The 17472-nt window shown below is 49.5% G+C and overlaps 2 protein-coding genes across 2 annotated transcripts in view; both read left to right on the top strand.

The window, feature by feature from the left end:
• The window catches only part of LYRM9 (LYR motif containing 9), a 78837-nt gene extending 77771 nt beyond the window's left edge, over nucleotides 1-1066 (top strand). The window contains exon 5 of the mRNA XM_059998732.1: nucleotides 972-1066. The gene's annotated coding sequence lies outside the window, so the exon portion shown is untranslated. The remainder of the gene's footprint in view (nucleotides 1-971) is intronic.
• A 9454-nt stretch (nucleotides 1067-10520) lies between these two features.
• The window catches only part of NOS2 (nitric oxide synthase 2), a 31602-nt gene continuing 24650 nt past the window's right edge, over nucleotides 10521-17472 (top strand). Inside the window, exons 1-4 of the mRNA XM_059997600.1 lie at nucleotides 10521-10612; nucleotides 13398-13482; nucleotides 14263-14385; nucleotides 15418-15566. Of these exons, the coding sequence (XP_059853583.1) occupies nucleotides 14347-14385; nucleotides 15418-15566 (188 nt within the window). The 5' untranslated portion in view covers nucleotides 10521-10612; nucleotides 13398-13482; nucleotides 14263-14346. The remainder of the gene's footprint in view (nucleotides 10613-13397; nucleotides 13483-14262; nucleotides 14386-15417; nucleotides 15567-17472) is intronic.

Raw genomic sequence — 17472 nt, 5'->3', positions numbered from 1 at the left:
CATGCTGAATCCTGCCTAACAGGCACCCCATAAACACATGGCGTAGGGAGAACCCACTTTTGGGGTCTGACAGTTCTGGGTGCAAATTACAGATTACAGTAACTCCCTCAAAGAGCTGGTGAGAGGATTCTAGGGGGGCTTCTGTGAAGCAGAGGCACATGGCAGGGACTCCTCCTTCCTGGGGGCTCTGTGCCAGCCTTGTACTGCACAGAGCTTGCACCAGAGGCTGGCGGCGGTGGGGGGAAGAACATTCAACCCCAGGTGACCCTCAGCTCTTACCTTGGCCTGTTTCCCACCTCCTTCCTGCTACTTTTTTGCCTTGCTCCTGGGGTGTGCTCGCCTGCAGCAAAACGGGCATGCGCACAGGGGCACACAAGGTGGGGGGGTCATCTGGAACCCAGTGCTGACCCCGGGCCAAGCCTCAGCCGTGCCCCTTACGAGCTGAGTGACAGGGAACTGGTTTCTCAACCTTTCTGTGTCTCGTTTCCTTACTCGTGAAGTCAGCATAAGAATAGAACCACGTCAGAGGGCTGCTGGAGGATGGGGTGAGATGACGACTGGAAAAGCTCGGGCCAGCTATAGTTATGAGCAAGTGCTTCATCCACGGTAGTTGCAATTATTCTTATCACAGAGAATTATTATTACAGGAGGGTGGGGAAGAAAATATTTCAAGAAAGGCAGTGGGATATGGTGCAGGACCCTTGCTCCCCCAGGGCTGTGTCCTGGCTCTGTCCCTCACAGGGGTGGCAGGATGGAGGGGGTAGAAAGGGGGACTCCAGAGTTTTAGTCTGAACACCACCTGACTATGTGATCTAGGACAAGCCATTTAACTTGGCGCTGAACCTCAATTTCCCACCTATAAAATGGGGCTGGTAATAATATTCACCTCACAGCCTGTTGTGTGGATGAAACAGTCGATATATACAAGCGCCTTGCTTAGTAAGTGTTCTCTCTGATCATTGTTTCTGTAGAAAGAGCTTCAAAGTTGCTAATTCCCACTGGCCAACTGGACTGAACCATGTCTACAACCCGGTGTAGAGACAGATCAACTTTATTTGATGGAAAATCAGTCCCAGGATGATGAGGCTGAGAAATTCCAGTGCTGGTTGCTATTGGCGTGGTGCCCATGATGCGCCGGAAAGGTACGGGGGAGGATATTTCTCCGCAGCAGCCTTGGAACCTCCATCTGCACCCTCCTGGGGGCCCACGTGTCCTCTGACTGCCCTTCAAGGTGCTCTTTGATTTCTCCTCTGCAGTAGTCACCTGCCACATCCGTCATCAACAGAGGCCCAGGAATGTGGCCTGTTGGGTAAGCTGAGCCAAAGGTGAGGCAGACCCAGAAAGCACAGGACAAGCAGAGATGGAAACCCCTGACAACCTCCAGGATGGGGACCAGCCCTAGATCCCGCAGACTAGAGCTCTGGGGTGAGCATCACTGTTTGTGCCAGGTCAGAGACTGCCTGCTGTGTGACTGTGGGTAATCTCTTAACCTCTGTGTGTCACCATCCTTACTGCTATTTTTTCTCCGCTCTTTGCTATTTGCTCATTAAGAGAGTATTGGGATAGTGGTGATGGTTACACACAACATTGTGAATATAATAAAAACCACTGAAGTGTACACTTTAAAATAGTTAAAATGGTGAATTTTATGTTATATCCGTTTTATCCTAATAAGAAAATAAATAAATGAGTGTAATGTTACAGAGAGAAAGAGAATTGGGAATTTAAAAGCAAATGTTTGTAGTAGAGTGCTGACCCGTGTGAAGAAGGGAACTTTGGAAGTCAGGTCATGTCACCTGCTCGCTCTTTGTCAAAAAGTAAATTGTTCCTCTCTGACCCATAGCAGGGACCAAAATTCTTGTGTGGCCGCCATTTTGCTCCATAGCTCAAAGCATGTTCTTGTATCGCATTTACTCACTTTATCTTGGCCACTGTTTTTTTTTTTTTTTTTTTTAATTTAATTTTATTTTATTTTTATACAGCAGGTTCTTATTAGTTATCTATTTTATACATATTAGTGTATATATGTCAATCCCAATCTCCCAATTCATCCCACCACCACCGCCCCCGACCCCGCTCTCCCCACTTGGTGTCCATTATGTGAAAAGTCAGGCCCAGAGATGAGAGGTGACTTTTCTGAGGTCACACAGCAGCTCAGTATCAGAGCTATCACTAGAACCCAGGACCTCTCAGGCTAAATTGCAGCCACATCGTCAAAGCCTTTTACTCAGGTTGGACAGTCACTGCTGACCCAAACCCTGACATGAGCCAAGAACATCATGCTTGGTAGATGCTAGATTAGAGGTGAGATAGCAGCCTTGAAGCTCAGGCTCGTAACCTGAGCAGAATGCAAAGGAACCAGAAAAGGAAACAAATGGTTACGGAGCCCTAACCCTGGGCCAGCTACTCTGGGGGCCCTTGACTGGCGCCACTCATGATTCATCCAGCTTATGCTTCTCCAGTGCCCACTCTGTGCTGGTCAGTAGGTGTTGGGGATATTGGATGATGGGGACAGCACGGTCCCTTACTCCCAAGGGCTTGTGATTTAGTAGGGAGACAGTCAGGAGATCTGGGTTCCTGCCTGGCTCTGCCACAGATTCACCTGAGACTCCAGATACCTTGGTTTCCATACCTGTCCAGAGAGGGAGGAATCAAAGAAGACAGTGGACACACAGGCAGCCGGCTGGTTATAAGCATGACATACTTCAGGGGGTCATGTAAAGGGAGGCCCCTTGCAGAGGTAAGCTGACAACAAGATAATGAGTACATAGGGACACTCTCCGGGGACTGCATTTGCGAGCGGTCCTCTTCATCAGGGTGGGAACATCTAAGAGAGTAAGCCAGGGCACCATCCTCAAATGAAGGGCAAGACACATCCTGGGATTCCACTGCCCATGCATCTAAAGCCCAACTGTCATATGTCTGATTGATTAAATAACTGAATAACTGCATTTTCTGAAGCAAAACCAACCAGGTGTTCTGAGGCCAAGCAGATGGGATTCTAGAGGAGTCCATGAATGCCAAGTAGTAGTACCCATCTCACAGGATTGGTGGAGGAGTTAAAGGAGTTAATACATGTATTTGCTGCAGGTATAGTCAGAATATGTGGAAGCAGTTACAGGGAATAGGGTTAGAGTGAGGCAAACTCCTAGTCATCCCTCAAAACCCTGCCCTGGTGTCCTCTCCCCTGTGAACCTTCCCTGAGCAATGCAGTTTCAGCTTCTTCAGGATGCCACCCCTCCAACACTGCATGTGCCACTCGATACAATAATTATCCATTCTTTTCTCTAAGCTTTGTACTTCCTGAACCAGGGACTCTGCATCTCTCCTCAAGCAGTATTAGTTTCCCTGAACTGAACTGGCTAAAGACTAAATGAAGAATGGCTTTGATATATTGCAACTCATCGCAGTCTACTTCTATTTTTCATTCATTCATTCACTCAACAGAGATCTTTGAGCTCTTCTTCATGTCTCTATTTGATTTTTTTCTATCTTAGGCAAATTCAATTGATTATAATTCTGCATTTAATTTGGAAAATGAGGGAAGGAAATGAATGGATTGTGACAGCAATGTGTTAGGATGATGAGATCAAGGGTGGGTTTTTTTCCCTCCATTTTTGACTCTTACCTAACATAGTTGTTATTTTACTTTTATAATGGAACAATTCATCCCATATAGGAATACTGTATTCGAGGCACTATAATAAATGGAATTATAAGAAAGGATAAAGAAGTTAAAATGCAATTTCTGTTATAAGAAAGGATTTTTTTCCCCTGTAGAAAATAACTCTACCTGCCATGCTCCCCTAGTTTACTCAGAGCTGAAGTGTGAGACATTAGTGACACCAACATCTGAGAGGTCTCTCTGTGCCAAGGGCTTTCCTTCCCTCCACAAACCTCAAGCTGAATGATTCAGGGACCTGTTGGGAAGACTACATGACCCAGCATCACTGGCCTTCTGTAACCTGGGCATTTTCCAGTGTGTTCCATATTGTCAATATTTCTCAGCTTCATGGACTTCTGCCATGAACTGGAAAATTGAGAGTCTGGACAGAAATTAACCAGAGCACTCCCTACTGAGGAAAAAAAAAAAAAATCCCCCAGACTCTGAAAGTGAGACAACATGGTTTAGCTAAATAAAACCTGGCTCCACGATGACTCCTTTATTGGACCCACCACCCTGCTGGTGAGCCGCTGCCTTGGACCCTGGACCAGGAAGAGGTGCATTTACTGAGGATGCACCACACGGAGTGATGTAACAGCAGCATGAAGTCACTCATAGGCCAGGATTCCCAGTCATAAATTAGCTAACTGTACACCCAGCTGGGGACACTCCCTTTGGAAACAAAAAAAAAGAGACTTCTATGCAAAAACGGCTCCCTGGATGCCATGGGTTGGGTATAAATACTTCTTAGCTGCAGTATAATCATAACTTTGCAGCGAGTTGAAGACTGAGGCTCTCTGGCCCCAGGGAATTCAGCATTGCTGGTTTAAAACCTCTCAGCCACCCTTGGTAAGGGAACTGGGCAGTTACAGACGGTTCCGAAGTTCTCAAGGTGAAGGTCCCCCCAAGTTTGCTTGTCAGTACCCTGCAGAGGCAGCACAGCCAGCTGCAAGGTGAGTTGTCTTCATTTCTGGGGAAGCTGCTGTTTTGAGAGGGTTTTGCTTCTTCCTATTTGGGAAGGCTCAGAAAACTGGGGGACTTTTCTGCCTACAGAGATAAATTGGTAGAAAATCTAAGAAACGCCAACATGAGGTTTGGCCATTTGAACAGGGCATCTTGTCCAGATTTTTTTTTCTGCAAAATTTGCTGTAGTTGCTACGTTTCAAGGCAAAACTTTTTGGAGAGTGGGGAGTAATCTACTGAGAATTCTTTTTTATATCGATGATACTGTCCAGTCCTTATAACATGCACCTTTTCCCTCCCAAATAAATTTTGTTAAGATAACTGTTATTAAGCCCCTTTTATGGAAGAAGAAATGCATCTTTTAAATAACTTGACCCAGGTCATGTAACTAGTAAAGCTAGGATTTGAACCCAGATTTGGGAGGCCCTAAGATTCTTACATGGGCCACATCATCACCACACTGCCCCCCAACACAAAGCCTTTTTCCATGGAGGAGGCATGCTGGGGACAAGCCCAGACCAGTCCTGGGCCTGCACTTATGTCTTCTTTTTTGGTCTTTTTTTTTTTTTTTTTAAAGGAGATGATCTCAAATATTGAGAATTAAGTGCATTTTTCCCCATAAATAATTATGCCTCCCCCATAATAAAAAAGGAGCAGATGACAGCATTGACAACAACTGCAAAATCTGAAAAGATTTAAGGCAGCTATGACTTGAATGCTTTCCCCAGTGACAGGTGCTAGTTAGATCCTGCAGGGACAGGCAGAGGTGCCCATATTTCAATGACCAGCAGGCTCCTTCCCACCTTGCCTCGGGTCAGCAATGAAGTTTGCCCAGTCAGGTCCCATTCAGAAGGTTCACAGGGTTTGTACTTTGTCCTCATGAAGCTACGTGTTTTTCCTTTAGGGAGTTATGTGGCTCTGTAGAATTAAAGTCCATAGGATCCCCACATGCCACACCGAAATAGGAGCAGAGGTTTCAAAGCCCTGAGGAAGTGGCTGTTCAAGACTTACATTAGCCTCTGTACTGATTCTTCAGCAAACTAACCACACTGAGAAGGCCCAGTTCTGTAAACTCTTCCTCAACCTCCCACCTCGGTCTCCTTCTCCTTCCTCAGCCCACGGAGAAGAGCCTCTGAGTTTAAATCCAGAGAGGTGACGTGCTTTGCAAAACCGCAGAGATGGCCTGTCCCTGGCAGTTTCTGTTCAAGGCCAAATCCTATAAGTTTGATTTGACTGAGGAAATGGATATCAACAACAATGTAGACAAAGCCCGTCAGCCTCCCTCCAGGTAAGCTTTTCCCTGCCACCACTTCCTGCTGGTCTCCTCTGGGTTTCCATTCCCCGCTCTGCCAACTCAGAATTCCTCTCTGCTCCTGGCTTCTCACCAGAGGTCTGTTCTCGCCGGATGCTTCTTGGACGTCCCTATTGGAATTGGATGCGGCCACCGTTTATTGGGCACCTCACTGCACCTGACACTATGTGAAGAAGGAAGGGCCATGGCACAGTCCTGTGGGGAGAATATAGGAAGGGGATATGGAATACCTGACTTGAGAATGGAAGGCAGTAGAGCCCAGTGGTTAGGACCAAGGTGGCATCCTGGCCAACGTCCCTTTTTTTTTTTTTTTAAATATATATGTTTTTGATGTGGACCAGTTTTTAAAAAAAGTCTTTATTGAATTTGCTTATTGCTTCTGTTTTACGTTTTGGTTTTTTGGCCGTGAGGCATGTGGGATCTTAACTCCCCGACCAGGGATCAAACCTACACATTGGATCATTAGGGAAGTCCCTCAGCGTCCCTTCTGATTCACCAGTGCACATGCCTCACTGGTGGTTAGATATTCTGAACATCAACCTGGTGAAGGGTGCCAGGAATTTAGATAAACTGTACCCAAACCCTGTGCTGGGCCTCGCTCATTGGCTCTGGGCTATCTCTCGCTGGCTCTGTGACCTAGGGCAGGGGAACCTCTCTGAGCCTCAGATGTTCTCATCTGCAGTCTGGGGAACCAATGTAACCCATCTTGTAGCATTTTGAGGATGAAATGAGAGTGGGCACATAGAGCAATTAGCAGTGTGCCCACGCAGAGCAGGTGCTCAATAAACGCAAGGTTTATTGTAACCAAACACTCACTTTGGGCCAGGGCCATCTAGGGCACGTCACAGGTTTTGCTGCTCAACTGACCTTCACTGGGGCTCTGTGAAGTACAAGTTATTGTCTCATTTTACAGTTAAGGAAACAGAAGCTTTAAGTGAGAGTGGTGTGACTTCCCCCAAAGTTACCTGACTGGTAATTACAGAGTTAGAATTTCTTCCACCCCCTTGCACTTTGTAGGAGAAGCAAGCCTGCAGTAGAACCGAGAGAATTACTTGGCCAGCCTGCCAATCAGTGGACAGGCTTCCAGAGCTAGGAGAGTTCATGGCCTTGGTCTCGAGGTTGAGGCTTACTCCAGTGGAAAGACAAGTCCACCTGTGATAACACCACAAGAAGAATCAAACCAAAGCCCCAGGCCACACAGGGCCACCACACAGCCTCCCAGCCCCACGGCCCCAGAGGAGCCTTTCCCCTGGACTACAGTGGGCAGGGCGCCCCTTGCAGGCGGGCAGCTGGGCAACCCAGAAGAGCAGCGCACGTAAGCGCATGGGCTCGGGGATAAGCAGGAGGCTTTACTACTTAATAGCCCTGGGAGTCGGCGCCCGATAAACGGTACTTGTTGCAGTCATCAGTGTTGTTATTGCTATTGGCAGTAGGACGAGGTTGAGCAACGCCAACATCAAACAGAGCGGCCTCTAGGAGCTTCACAGGAGTGAGCGGCTCCGTGTGGACTTGGAAGGGTGGGTAGAATGTGGGGAGGTGAAGAGAAGTAGCGAAGACGTTCCAGGAAGGGGGCAGGGTGGGCAAAGTCTCAGAGACAGAAGCAAGCATGACTGTGCTGGGGCCTGGGGTGGGGCTTGGGGGCTGGGATAGGAGAGGCCAGGCTGGAGCCCGGGGGGTTGAACGCAGAGCAGGGGATTTGGATTTTCTCTGCTTGGCCACGGGGAGCCATTGTAGATTCTTTAGCAAGATTGTCGAGGTATAGCGTGTGGGTTGAACTAGAGGAGAGAACGTTTGAAACCAGGCGGTCTGGGCTGTGGTGGCCAAGGTGGCCAAGAGACCAACAGATGAGAACGCAGGGTTGGATGGCCTCTAGATGCCCTCCCGGCACTGCAGACTCAAATGCTGCAGACTGACAGCAGTTTCATCGCTCCTCCTGGGGTCTCTGGAGGGCCTGAACCCCAGGAATCTGCTTTGACTCTTCTTGGTCATCCCTTCCTTCTCTTCACCTCATGACTGCAGCCCCGGCCGACTGGCCTCCCCCAACTGCAGCCCCCACACTGGTTCTGACCTCTCTCACCCCAACTTGACTTCTAGCAGGTCATGCTCCTGCTCTAGAGTCTGCAGTGGCTCTCCATTGCCCATCACTACACTGAGGCTTGACTGCAGGGTTCTGTACGATCACCCTTCCCAGACAGAAGGTCCATCCCACCTGCCCAGACCAGCCTTCCTCTGTTTCCCAGTGCCTGTACACGGCCCATTCCTCCTTTGATTCATCCAGACCCAATCCATCCCCTATCTTTCAAGACCATCCTGAATCCCCCTCCTCCCCTAACCCTTACAGGGTGGCCTACAGCCTTCAGCTTTGAATTCCAGACCCTTTACTAGCACTGTCTGTGCTTTGGGACCATTCAGGACACCTGAGCTGTAGGTTGACCTGAGGCAAACCAGCTGACTTACCCCAAATTTTTAAGCTGGGCTGGGCTGGCAGAAGTGCTCAAATCAGATATGAGAGGTGACTGAGAGAAAATATCACACGTCAATTTATTTAACAGTCCTCCCAGCAATCAGTGAGGAAGGAACTTTTGTTATCCTCCTACTGTAGCAATGAGGACCCTGAAGGCTAGAAGGTTTAAGTAATTTTTGAGATCTCAGTTAGCAAATGACAGAGCCAGGAGTCAAACCCGGGCAGCCTGACTGATGACCACTACACTGGCTGCCCTGCTTTTAGTCCTAGGCATGTTCCAGCCCATTAACAATGATTTGCTGAGTGCCACTCCTCTGGCACTGTGCTGGGGGTCATGGGGCTGTCGGTGAAGCCCTTCTATTATCAATTAAGTAAATAATAAATCGATCCACTTATTCATTGCATAAACAGCAGCTATAAAGAACAGATAATGTTTATAAAGTTCTTACTACTGTGTCAGTAATGAGGCAGGAACTGTTATTAGCTTTATTTTATAAGGTTGAGTGACTTACTCGAGGTCAACATCTGGAAAGTGGTAGAGCTGAGGTTTGAACCAAGTCTAAACTCATAACCTCTACACTCTATGGACTCTCTCTGAGGGCCTGCTGTGTGCTGGGCTGAGAAAGGTACAGAGAAAAGAGATCCAGGTCCCCCTGTCAGGGAGGGAAATGATACCTTCCTCACTGGTTTGGGGAGGAATACACAAAAATTGGGAGTGAGGTTGGGGTGGTACAGAGAGGTAGACAGGAGTTTACAGGAGAATTTGGAGGCACTGGGATCTATTCTGGGGATGCTGCAGGGAGCCTGGCCTGGCTGTAGTGTGTGTAGGGGGGGAGCAGGGGTGGGGAGAGGGCTTTAGAGAGGAGGTAGGCCCAGCTGGACTGCACCCACAGTGGGATGGGGTTGGGGGGGGAGGATATTACTGGAAGAGGAAGCAGCAGCACAAAGGGGATTTTATCCTGAAAGCAGTGGGAGCCAATTAATATGTTTTGATCTTGAAAAGTAATTTAAAAATCCATTCAGGTGTAATAAGACCAAGAACTTTATATGGGAGTAATTGTTCCATATTTTGTGTAAACAAATGATTAGGGAGTGAACATGGGGCATGTGTCTGTGTTTTACAGACAAAGGGAAATGTTGGGAACAGCTAGGTGAAGGTAAATGGAATTTGGGACAAAGTCAAGCTGGGTTGCAGTTGGCTCAGAATAAATATGTACCCTCTTTCATTCCACGTTAATTTGGGTTTAGGATTAAATATGCTGGAGTATGTGCAGGAGGGCTCCTTGTACTCTGGGGTCAGGGCTGCTGCCCTGTGCCCGTCTGGACCCTAGGAGTTACCCTGCTCCCAGTGTAAGAAGCAACGTACAGATGGAGCAAGGTCAGTGGCCCTATGCCTTCCAAGTAATACGGACCAGGAGCCTGAAGGGACCTGAGGAGGCTCCTGGTCCAACTGCCCAGCCACCCGGTCTCCCACTGAAAGTCACCCCCCAGCTGCGACCTTTCTTGGGGCTTCTTTCCTGGAATTGCACTGAACATGCAGGAAAGAAATATCACTTCCTAGGGCATCCCTGTCAGGTGAGAGAGCTTGGGCTGTGGCCCTGGGGCTGCTGTGTGGTCTCAAGCAAGATCCTTGACTTCTCTGGACCTCTGTCTGGGTCCTTCTCGGTCAAGTGGGGATAACAATATCGAAGTGCCTTCTCGACTGAAGTTAGTAAGGGGTAGATGAAATGACAGGAGAGCTTGCTTCATAAACCATAAAGCACTGTACAGTAGGAGTTATTATTATGAACATTACTGTTTTTTCATGGGGAATAACAAACCCAAGGCCGGCCATACCTGCCCCGGGGTCTCAGCCCAGAGAAAGTCCAGTGGCATCCAGAAGACAGACTTCGCTGCGGACGCCAGCTGGAGCGGAGGCGCGGGACGCGGCGGCCGCCTGCGGAGCGGACACTCTGGCCGGGGTCCAGCCTCGGGGTGAAGCCGAGTTGGGCCGCTTCTCCGGCTCGCTCCGCCCCGGGGAGGGGGCTGCTTGGTCCGGCGGCGATAAAGGGGCCGCGCGGCAGGGCGCAGGGCGCTCTCCGAGCTGCGCCCACGCCGGGGCCATGCGCGAGGGGCTGGGCGCGGCGTGCGAGGCTGCCCGGCCCCGACTCTGCCGGCTCCTTCGCAGGATCCTCCGGCCGCAGCCAGCCTGCGGCCCCCGCCGAGCCAGGTACTGCGCCGGGCCGGGATCCGCCCTGGGAGGGAGGCGGGCGGCACCGCGCGGGGCCCCGGCTCGAACCCCGGCGCGCACTGCCCCTCTCTGAGCCTCGGGTTTCCGGGGGAAATATGAGGATTGGAATGTTCTCTCTGTAGGATTCCGATGAGGATTTACTTAAAGGGTTTTCCTGGTTTAGAACGCTTAAGGGGTTGCAACTCAGTAGCCACAAAGACCCAGAGAAGCCCCACATGCACCCCTCAGAGGCGTCTGTACGGGCTGGAGTAGGAACTGTGGATGTTTCAGCACTTGGGAGCTTTCTGGATTTTTCAGCCCTGGGGCTGCAACACCCTTTAGGATAGATAGGTTTAAGAGAGCAAAGAGGTTCTTGATTTACAGATAAGATCCATTTTCCAGAGCGCCTCCTTGCCCCCGACCCGCGGCGTATGGAGAGGTGGGAGCATGTGGCGGAGTGCGAACAGCAGGGGAATCAGTCCCCAAACGAGCCACGGACTGCAGCTCTGACCTCAGCGTCCTCTCCCTCAAGCGCTTGTGGACAGTGCTGGGTCTCAGCAAGAGCCACGCTCCAGCTCTCCTTTTGATGGCAGGTCCTTAAGGGTCCCTGTTGCCGTGAAGGACCAAGCAGGACCAAGCACAACTGTGGGTTTAGCCAAATTGCACGTGTCTGGATGGATGATGTCATAATTTGGCAATGCAATCATTTGGCCAGAACCTTAATATGCTCACTGGGCTTCTGGGCACCCTATCTTCCAGCAGCTAACCCAAAGAAATCAGTAGGGGAGAGAGGACTGTGTGCATAGCTTTGCGTTCATTTTTTCAAATTGAAAAAAATTTCCCAATTATGAAAGGAATTCATGGTCACTGAAAAAAAGTTGGAAAATGCAGACAAAGATAAAGAAAATTCAAATCATCTGTGATCTTATCAATTAATGCTAGTCACTGTTAATATCTGCTAGCATTTCCCCCAGGTGTTTTCCTATGCTTTTGAACACACACACACACACACACGCACGCACGCACGCACGGAGCCGGCATCAGACCATGTATACGGTTTGAGGCATTATTTATAATAGTGGAGAAACTGGACACAATCTAAATATCCAGCCCTAAGCGGTGGGGTCAGGCTCACTATGGCCCATCTGTAGAGTGGATTTTTAGGTAGCTTTTTAATATCTGGGAGCAATAGTTACGCTAAGTGAACAAAGACATTGTTTCTCAATCTAAAAGTTACTGTGGACTGGTAAGCTTCTCAGATTCTCCAGTTCTATGGCCAGAAGCAAATGAGAGGAAACATGAATAAGAATGGTGGGGCTTGGGGGTGAAGGGTGATGGTAAAAGATTGAGAAGGGCAGTAAAGCATTGCCTCCCTGAGGACCCCAGCCTCAAAGCATCTTCCCCCTTAGGCAGCCCCATGATGACTGCTCAGCCATGGCTTACCTGCTCTGAAGGTCCAGATGACCCTATGTTGGCTTTTTTCTGGTGGGGCACACCAGACCAGACCAGAGGGGTGACGACGGCCAGTCACATGGAGGGGGCTTCACAGGGCCGCTGAATCACTTGATTCAGATAGAAGCTGCTTTCTGATACATAGTCACTTTCTCTTAAAGAGACACTATCTCTTTATAGTTATATAATGCAACTATATAACGTATGTAGTTAATTATATAATACGAATATAAATGGTCATTACTTTTTCCAATAACAAAAGCAACACAAGCTTATTTGTTATTTTCCGACATCACAGGTGTGTGTGAGGTGGAAAATGAGCGACCTTTGTAGGACTCTCTAACTGCCTTTCCCTTTGGATGTGTACATACCCCAGAAAACACTGCAAAGAACATGGGACCCAAGAAGCTTTCTTACTGAGATGCCCCAGGAGGAGGCATGTGTGGGGTGTGACTCTTGGATGGATGTTCACGTGTCTTCTGTTCTCTGTAGCATTTACTGGGAGAGCGAACCTGAAATCCCAAACCAGAACCAATGGTTTCTGAATGACTTCAGACTATTAGGGCTTCTTCTTCTTCAAAGGATAGGCTGGATTCTTTTAATCTGTTGTTGTCAAACAAATAGACCAATATGTTTTTAAAAAGCGTTCTTCTCTTCCAGAAATACTGAGATATTTAGACATGATGTGAGGTCTCAGACTTGCTTTAAAATGAGAGTGGGGGCTGGGAGAGTAACGTTGAAATAAAAGTGACCGTGGGTTGATAATTGTTCGATTGGGTTGAATCTGGGTGAAAGGCTCATGGGGGTTTATTACACCCTTGTCTCTAATTGTGTATGTTTAACATTTTCTATAATAAAAATTTAGAATAAATAGACAAACCAAGATAAATCAAGTGCTTTAAATAAAAAAGTGTTAAGTCCCAAAGAGGGAGTGGCTGGTGGACAGTACTGCTGGCCTGGGAGGACAGGGTTGAAGGAGCCATTCTCTGCCAGCTTAGCCCTATACCATGTTTGTGCTCGGCTTTGGAAGGGGGCATCTTCGCAGAGCTTCTGTGGGTCACCCTTTGGGCCGTTCACTTTGGTTCAGCTCCCCTCCTGACTCTTTGGCTTTGTAGGGGGCAGGCAAGGGAAGAAAAGGAGGAGGGAGGGTGGTGATGGTGCAGAGACTGGATGGGCCAGCTGCCTCCCTCACCACATTGACTGGAAACGCTGACGTTCACTCCCACCCTCTAGACCTCACCCCCCCGCCCCAATGAGGGGCTGGCAGAGGGAACTCTAAGATCCGTCTCTGCCTTCAGATACTCCATCTCATGATAGCTGTTTCCTTTTGCAGTCCAGTGACACAGGATGACCCCAAATGTCACAACCTTGGCAAGCACCAGAATGAGTCTCCCCAGCCCCTCACGGGGACAGCAAAGGTCAGTGAGTCACTCGGGTGTGGGAAGCCCCTTCCCCGCTCGCCCAGGCACAGCAGCCTGGTGGAAGCTGAGGTCTGGGGCAGTGAGTAGAGACCCGGGGACACAGGTGGGGACGAGGAAGAGCTTTGGGAGAGCGGGATGAACCATGGTGACCGGGAGTGGTGGCCCCCGAGGTGTGCAGGCACCTGGGTGACTTGCCTGTGTGGGTTGGCAGGCCTGGGAGAGGGCAGACCACTCATGGGGCCAGAGTGAGATGCTCAGAAATAATCCTGAACTCAGCAGCTGAGCCTCCAGCCCCAGCCCCAGCCCCCGCCCCTAGCCCACTGGTTCCACCTTCCCTAAGTGCTTTGGCCCTCAGTGTTCCAGAGAGGTGGGCAGAGAACTGGCTTTCATATTCCTAAATGCCTTCAGGGAAGGCAGTGATACATTCTCCCTGTCCTGATTTCTGTTCTCAGGAGCAGCGGCTGTGACAGTAAACTCTGTCACGTCTAACCTTAGTCCCTCCTGTTGCAGTGCCCCCGAGGGAGCATTTGGCAGGCTCTTGGATGAGGAGAGAAGCCTGGCCAGTGGCCCAGGCACCTGGAGCTCTTAGCAGTCGCTGGCCCAGGTGGCCAGGCTGCCGGAAAGGGAGGAGGGACGTGGACCGACACTGGGACCTGTGTACCCACCCACAGCTCCGCAGCCACCCAGAGCCCAAGCAGGGCCTAGGGCCTGGGAAAGACCCATGGAGTCCTGGGGTTGGAGGCATTTGGAAATCCCTGTTGTTTTGCTCCCTCTTAGCAGTCTCCAGAATCCCTGGTCAAGCCGGCTGCACCCCCATCGGCCCGCCCACGGCACCTGAGGATCAAAAACTGGTGCAGCGGGATGACTTTCCAAGACACACTTCACCACAAGGCCAAAGGGGTGAGAAGTCTGGGGCTTCTGGGAGAACCACTTTTGTCCCAAGTCAACGAAGCCATCAAGGCCCTTAATGGATCAAACAGATGTCCCCTTGGGCAAACCAGACACGCATCAGCTTGGGCAAAGGGTACCGGGAACAGAGATGCTTGTTTCTCACAAATTACAGTGGGAAATATATGATGTTAACTCCCTGTTAACTCCCCGATGGGTGATGGATAATCCAGAAGGTGAGATAAGCAATTACAGGAAGAAATGATTTCTTTCTCAGAGAGACAGATTTCAGCATTGTATTAGGGAGAATTTTCTACCAGAACTGTCCAAAGCTGGACTGAACTATCCAGCCCAGTCCCGTAGTGAGCTCCCTATCGCTAGAAGGATTCAAGTGCTATTTGATAAGGAGGTGGGAAAGGGGTTCAAGCCTCCAGTGAGTAGTTGGACTATTTATTATCTCCTAAGTTTCTTATTCTAACTTTAGAATGTATTCTGTGATTGTAAAGTGGGAAAGAATTGAAAATTTCAAAGCCATGAAAGCAGGGTCATTTCCCACACCTTCCAGAAATGACCGCTGTTAACCTTTGGGTATATTTTCTTTCAGTAATTTTTCTGTGCCATCCCCTGGCTTTGGGATTTGCACCTTCTCAATTCATTTTGGGTGAACAGCAATAGTTTGTCCCCAGGAGTCATATCAGCCTCTTTAAATGAGAAGGTAGTCGAGATCTTCCCAGGGATCGAGCTGTTGACTTTGGGTCTGGGGCTGGCTTGGGGGCAGGGCCAGAGACTGAGCCCAGGGTGGTGGCAGCAGCCCAGCCCATAGCCACTGGGGTTCAGCCAGTAGAGGAGAGGAGATATGAGTCAGGGGAAAGCCTGGTAGACCCCAAGGAGGAGGTGCCACAGAGGTGGAGAGGGGTGGCAGGGAACTGGAGCAGCCAGAGTGGAAGGAGGTGGCCGGAACAGCTGGCCCTGGAGGAGGATGGCCATCAACGCCTGTGCTGAGGGGCCAGGCAGCCAGCCTCACCGTCACCTCTCTCTTTCCAGGATCTCGCTTGCAAGTCCAGGTCTTGCCTGGGAGCCATCATGAACCCCAAAAGTTTGACCATAGGACCCAGGGACAAGCCTACCCTCCCAGACGAGCTTCTACCTCAAGCTATTGAATTTGTCAACCAGTATTACGGCTCCTTCAAAGAGTAAGTCTCGCTTCCTGCAGCATCGCTGCCTCCCCCTCCCCTGAGCTCTCCTGTCTCCTGCCCTTTCCCTCGGACCCCAGACCCCTTTCCTTCCCAGGTTTGCAATGGACCGAGGGCTAAAACATAGTTTTTCAGGGGAAAGACCCTGGACACGTTCTCAAAACCATAAGACAAAGAGGCATGGCAGTAATGGTTGAAAGTGTGGGTTGGGTATCTAAACGGTTGAGTTTGAATCCTTCTCCACCAGTAACTGGTCCTGTATCCTTGGGAAATCTATTTACCCTCCATGTGCCTCAACTTCCTCACAGGTCAAAGCAGGGTTGTGATAAAACCTGTCTCATAAGATTGTTGCGAGGATTAAATAAGTTTGGAACAGCGTCCTGGCACAAAGTAATGAGTTGATATACAAAACCTTTTACTATGAAATGTTTGAGATAGAAAGGACCTCAGAGACCACCTAGCCAAGCCCTCCACCTGCAAGTGTGAGCCGGGAAGCCCAGCGACAGCTAGAGTTCAGTCCCAGCTAGAATTTAGGCCACCTGACTTGGAGAGAGCTCTTTGCACTGCACTCTGTGGGGATCTATATTGCTGAGTTTCATAAAATATATGGCTATTAATTTAGGTCCTTTTATATCTTTAAAATAAAAATGCACAAAGGGATTGTAAGGCAGAATGGCCAAGGGAATGGATTTGCTGTTTTATGGGCTGCGAGGGGAGTGTGGCTTTCATGGTGCAGCCCCACGTGGCACTTTACTGCACGAAGTGAGCCACAGAAGTAACCTGGGACACCCCCTCCCCATGGCAGAAAGAGTGGCTCCTGGTGATGCCACGTCCCCTCTGCTCTGACCTGCAGTGTCTGAGCTGGAAGGGGCCTTGATTCTATGAAAGAGACCCTTAACTTCTGGGGCTGTGATCCACTACCCTGGCTGCACAGTGGTCGCCGTTAAGGACTTTGCAAAATACTGGTGCCAGGGTCCCCTGGGCTGGGGGCATCAGCTTCTCGGGAAGTGTGGAGGGAGCGGATACCCATGTTCTTTAAAAGCTCCCAAGGCAATTCTAATGTACAGCAGGACCGAGAACCCCGTCAGGGGTTTGCTGCTCTGTGTGCTGTATAAATAGAACCTCTGCAGAAGTGCTTTGTCACTAGGAGGTCCAAGGTCCTTAAGCTTTCAACTCGGTTGTTGACTTATGAGCTTTTCAGGGTCAAGGAATTTTCTTAATGGGCTTCACTGGACCACTGTATTGAAGCTGACATTTACTGAGTGCTAGGTATGTTCTGGGCTCTGCCTTATGTAAGGCTCACCATGACTCTATGGGACTGGTACCATTATTATCCTCCCCACACTGTACAGATAAGGAAACCAAAGCCTGTGGAGGAGATGTAACTTGCTCAAAGTCACACGTTCTGAAGTTTCAGAGCTGGGATTTGAGCCCAAGCAGTTTGGGCCAGAGCCCCTGCTTTAAACCTCAATGTTCTAGCATCCAGCTCTTTGACTTTGAAGGTTCTGACTCCATGCTGGACCTGGGGGTTCCTGCTGCTGTATGGAAGGGAGTTGGGTGGGTGTTATAGCCCCAGGAAGCTACAGGGCTGCTCTTGCTGGCTGTTGAAAACCCATTTACTTTCCACAGAGGGAAAAAGTTCCACTTTTCACAATCACAAATCCATGGCTTGGACCCCCCAAGAGGTCCTGGGGGTGTGAGTGACAGGTGGCAGCCCATCCCTACAATTACACTAGCAGCCAAAGGCATGGACAGCTGGGCCGGTTCCGTCTTTCGTGAGTGAAGGATTGTATAGTTAGAAATTGTAACTTGCCGAATGTTCTGTCCAAAGTCAGTGCACTGATGCCAAAAGCCACTCCCTCTTTTCCGAACTAACAGGCATCATAGCATTTTAGTGCCTCCGAAA

The sequence above is a fragment of the Delphinus delphis genome, chromosome 19, assembly GCF_949987515.2.
Source record: "Delphinus delphis chromosome 19, mDelDel1.2, whole genome shotgun sequence".
Lineage (NCBI taxonomy): Eukaryota > Metazoa > Chordata > Mammalia > Artiodactyla > Delphinidae > Delphinus > Delphinus delphis.
This window is presented reverse-complemented; position numbering and strand designations above follow the sequence as displayed.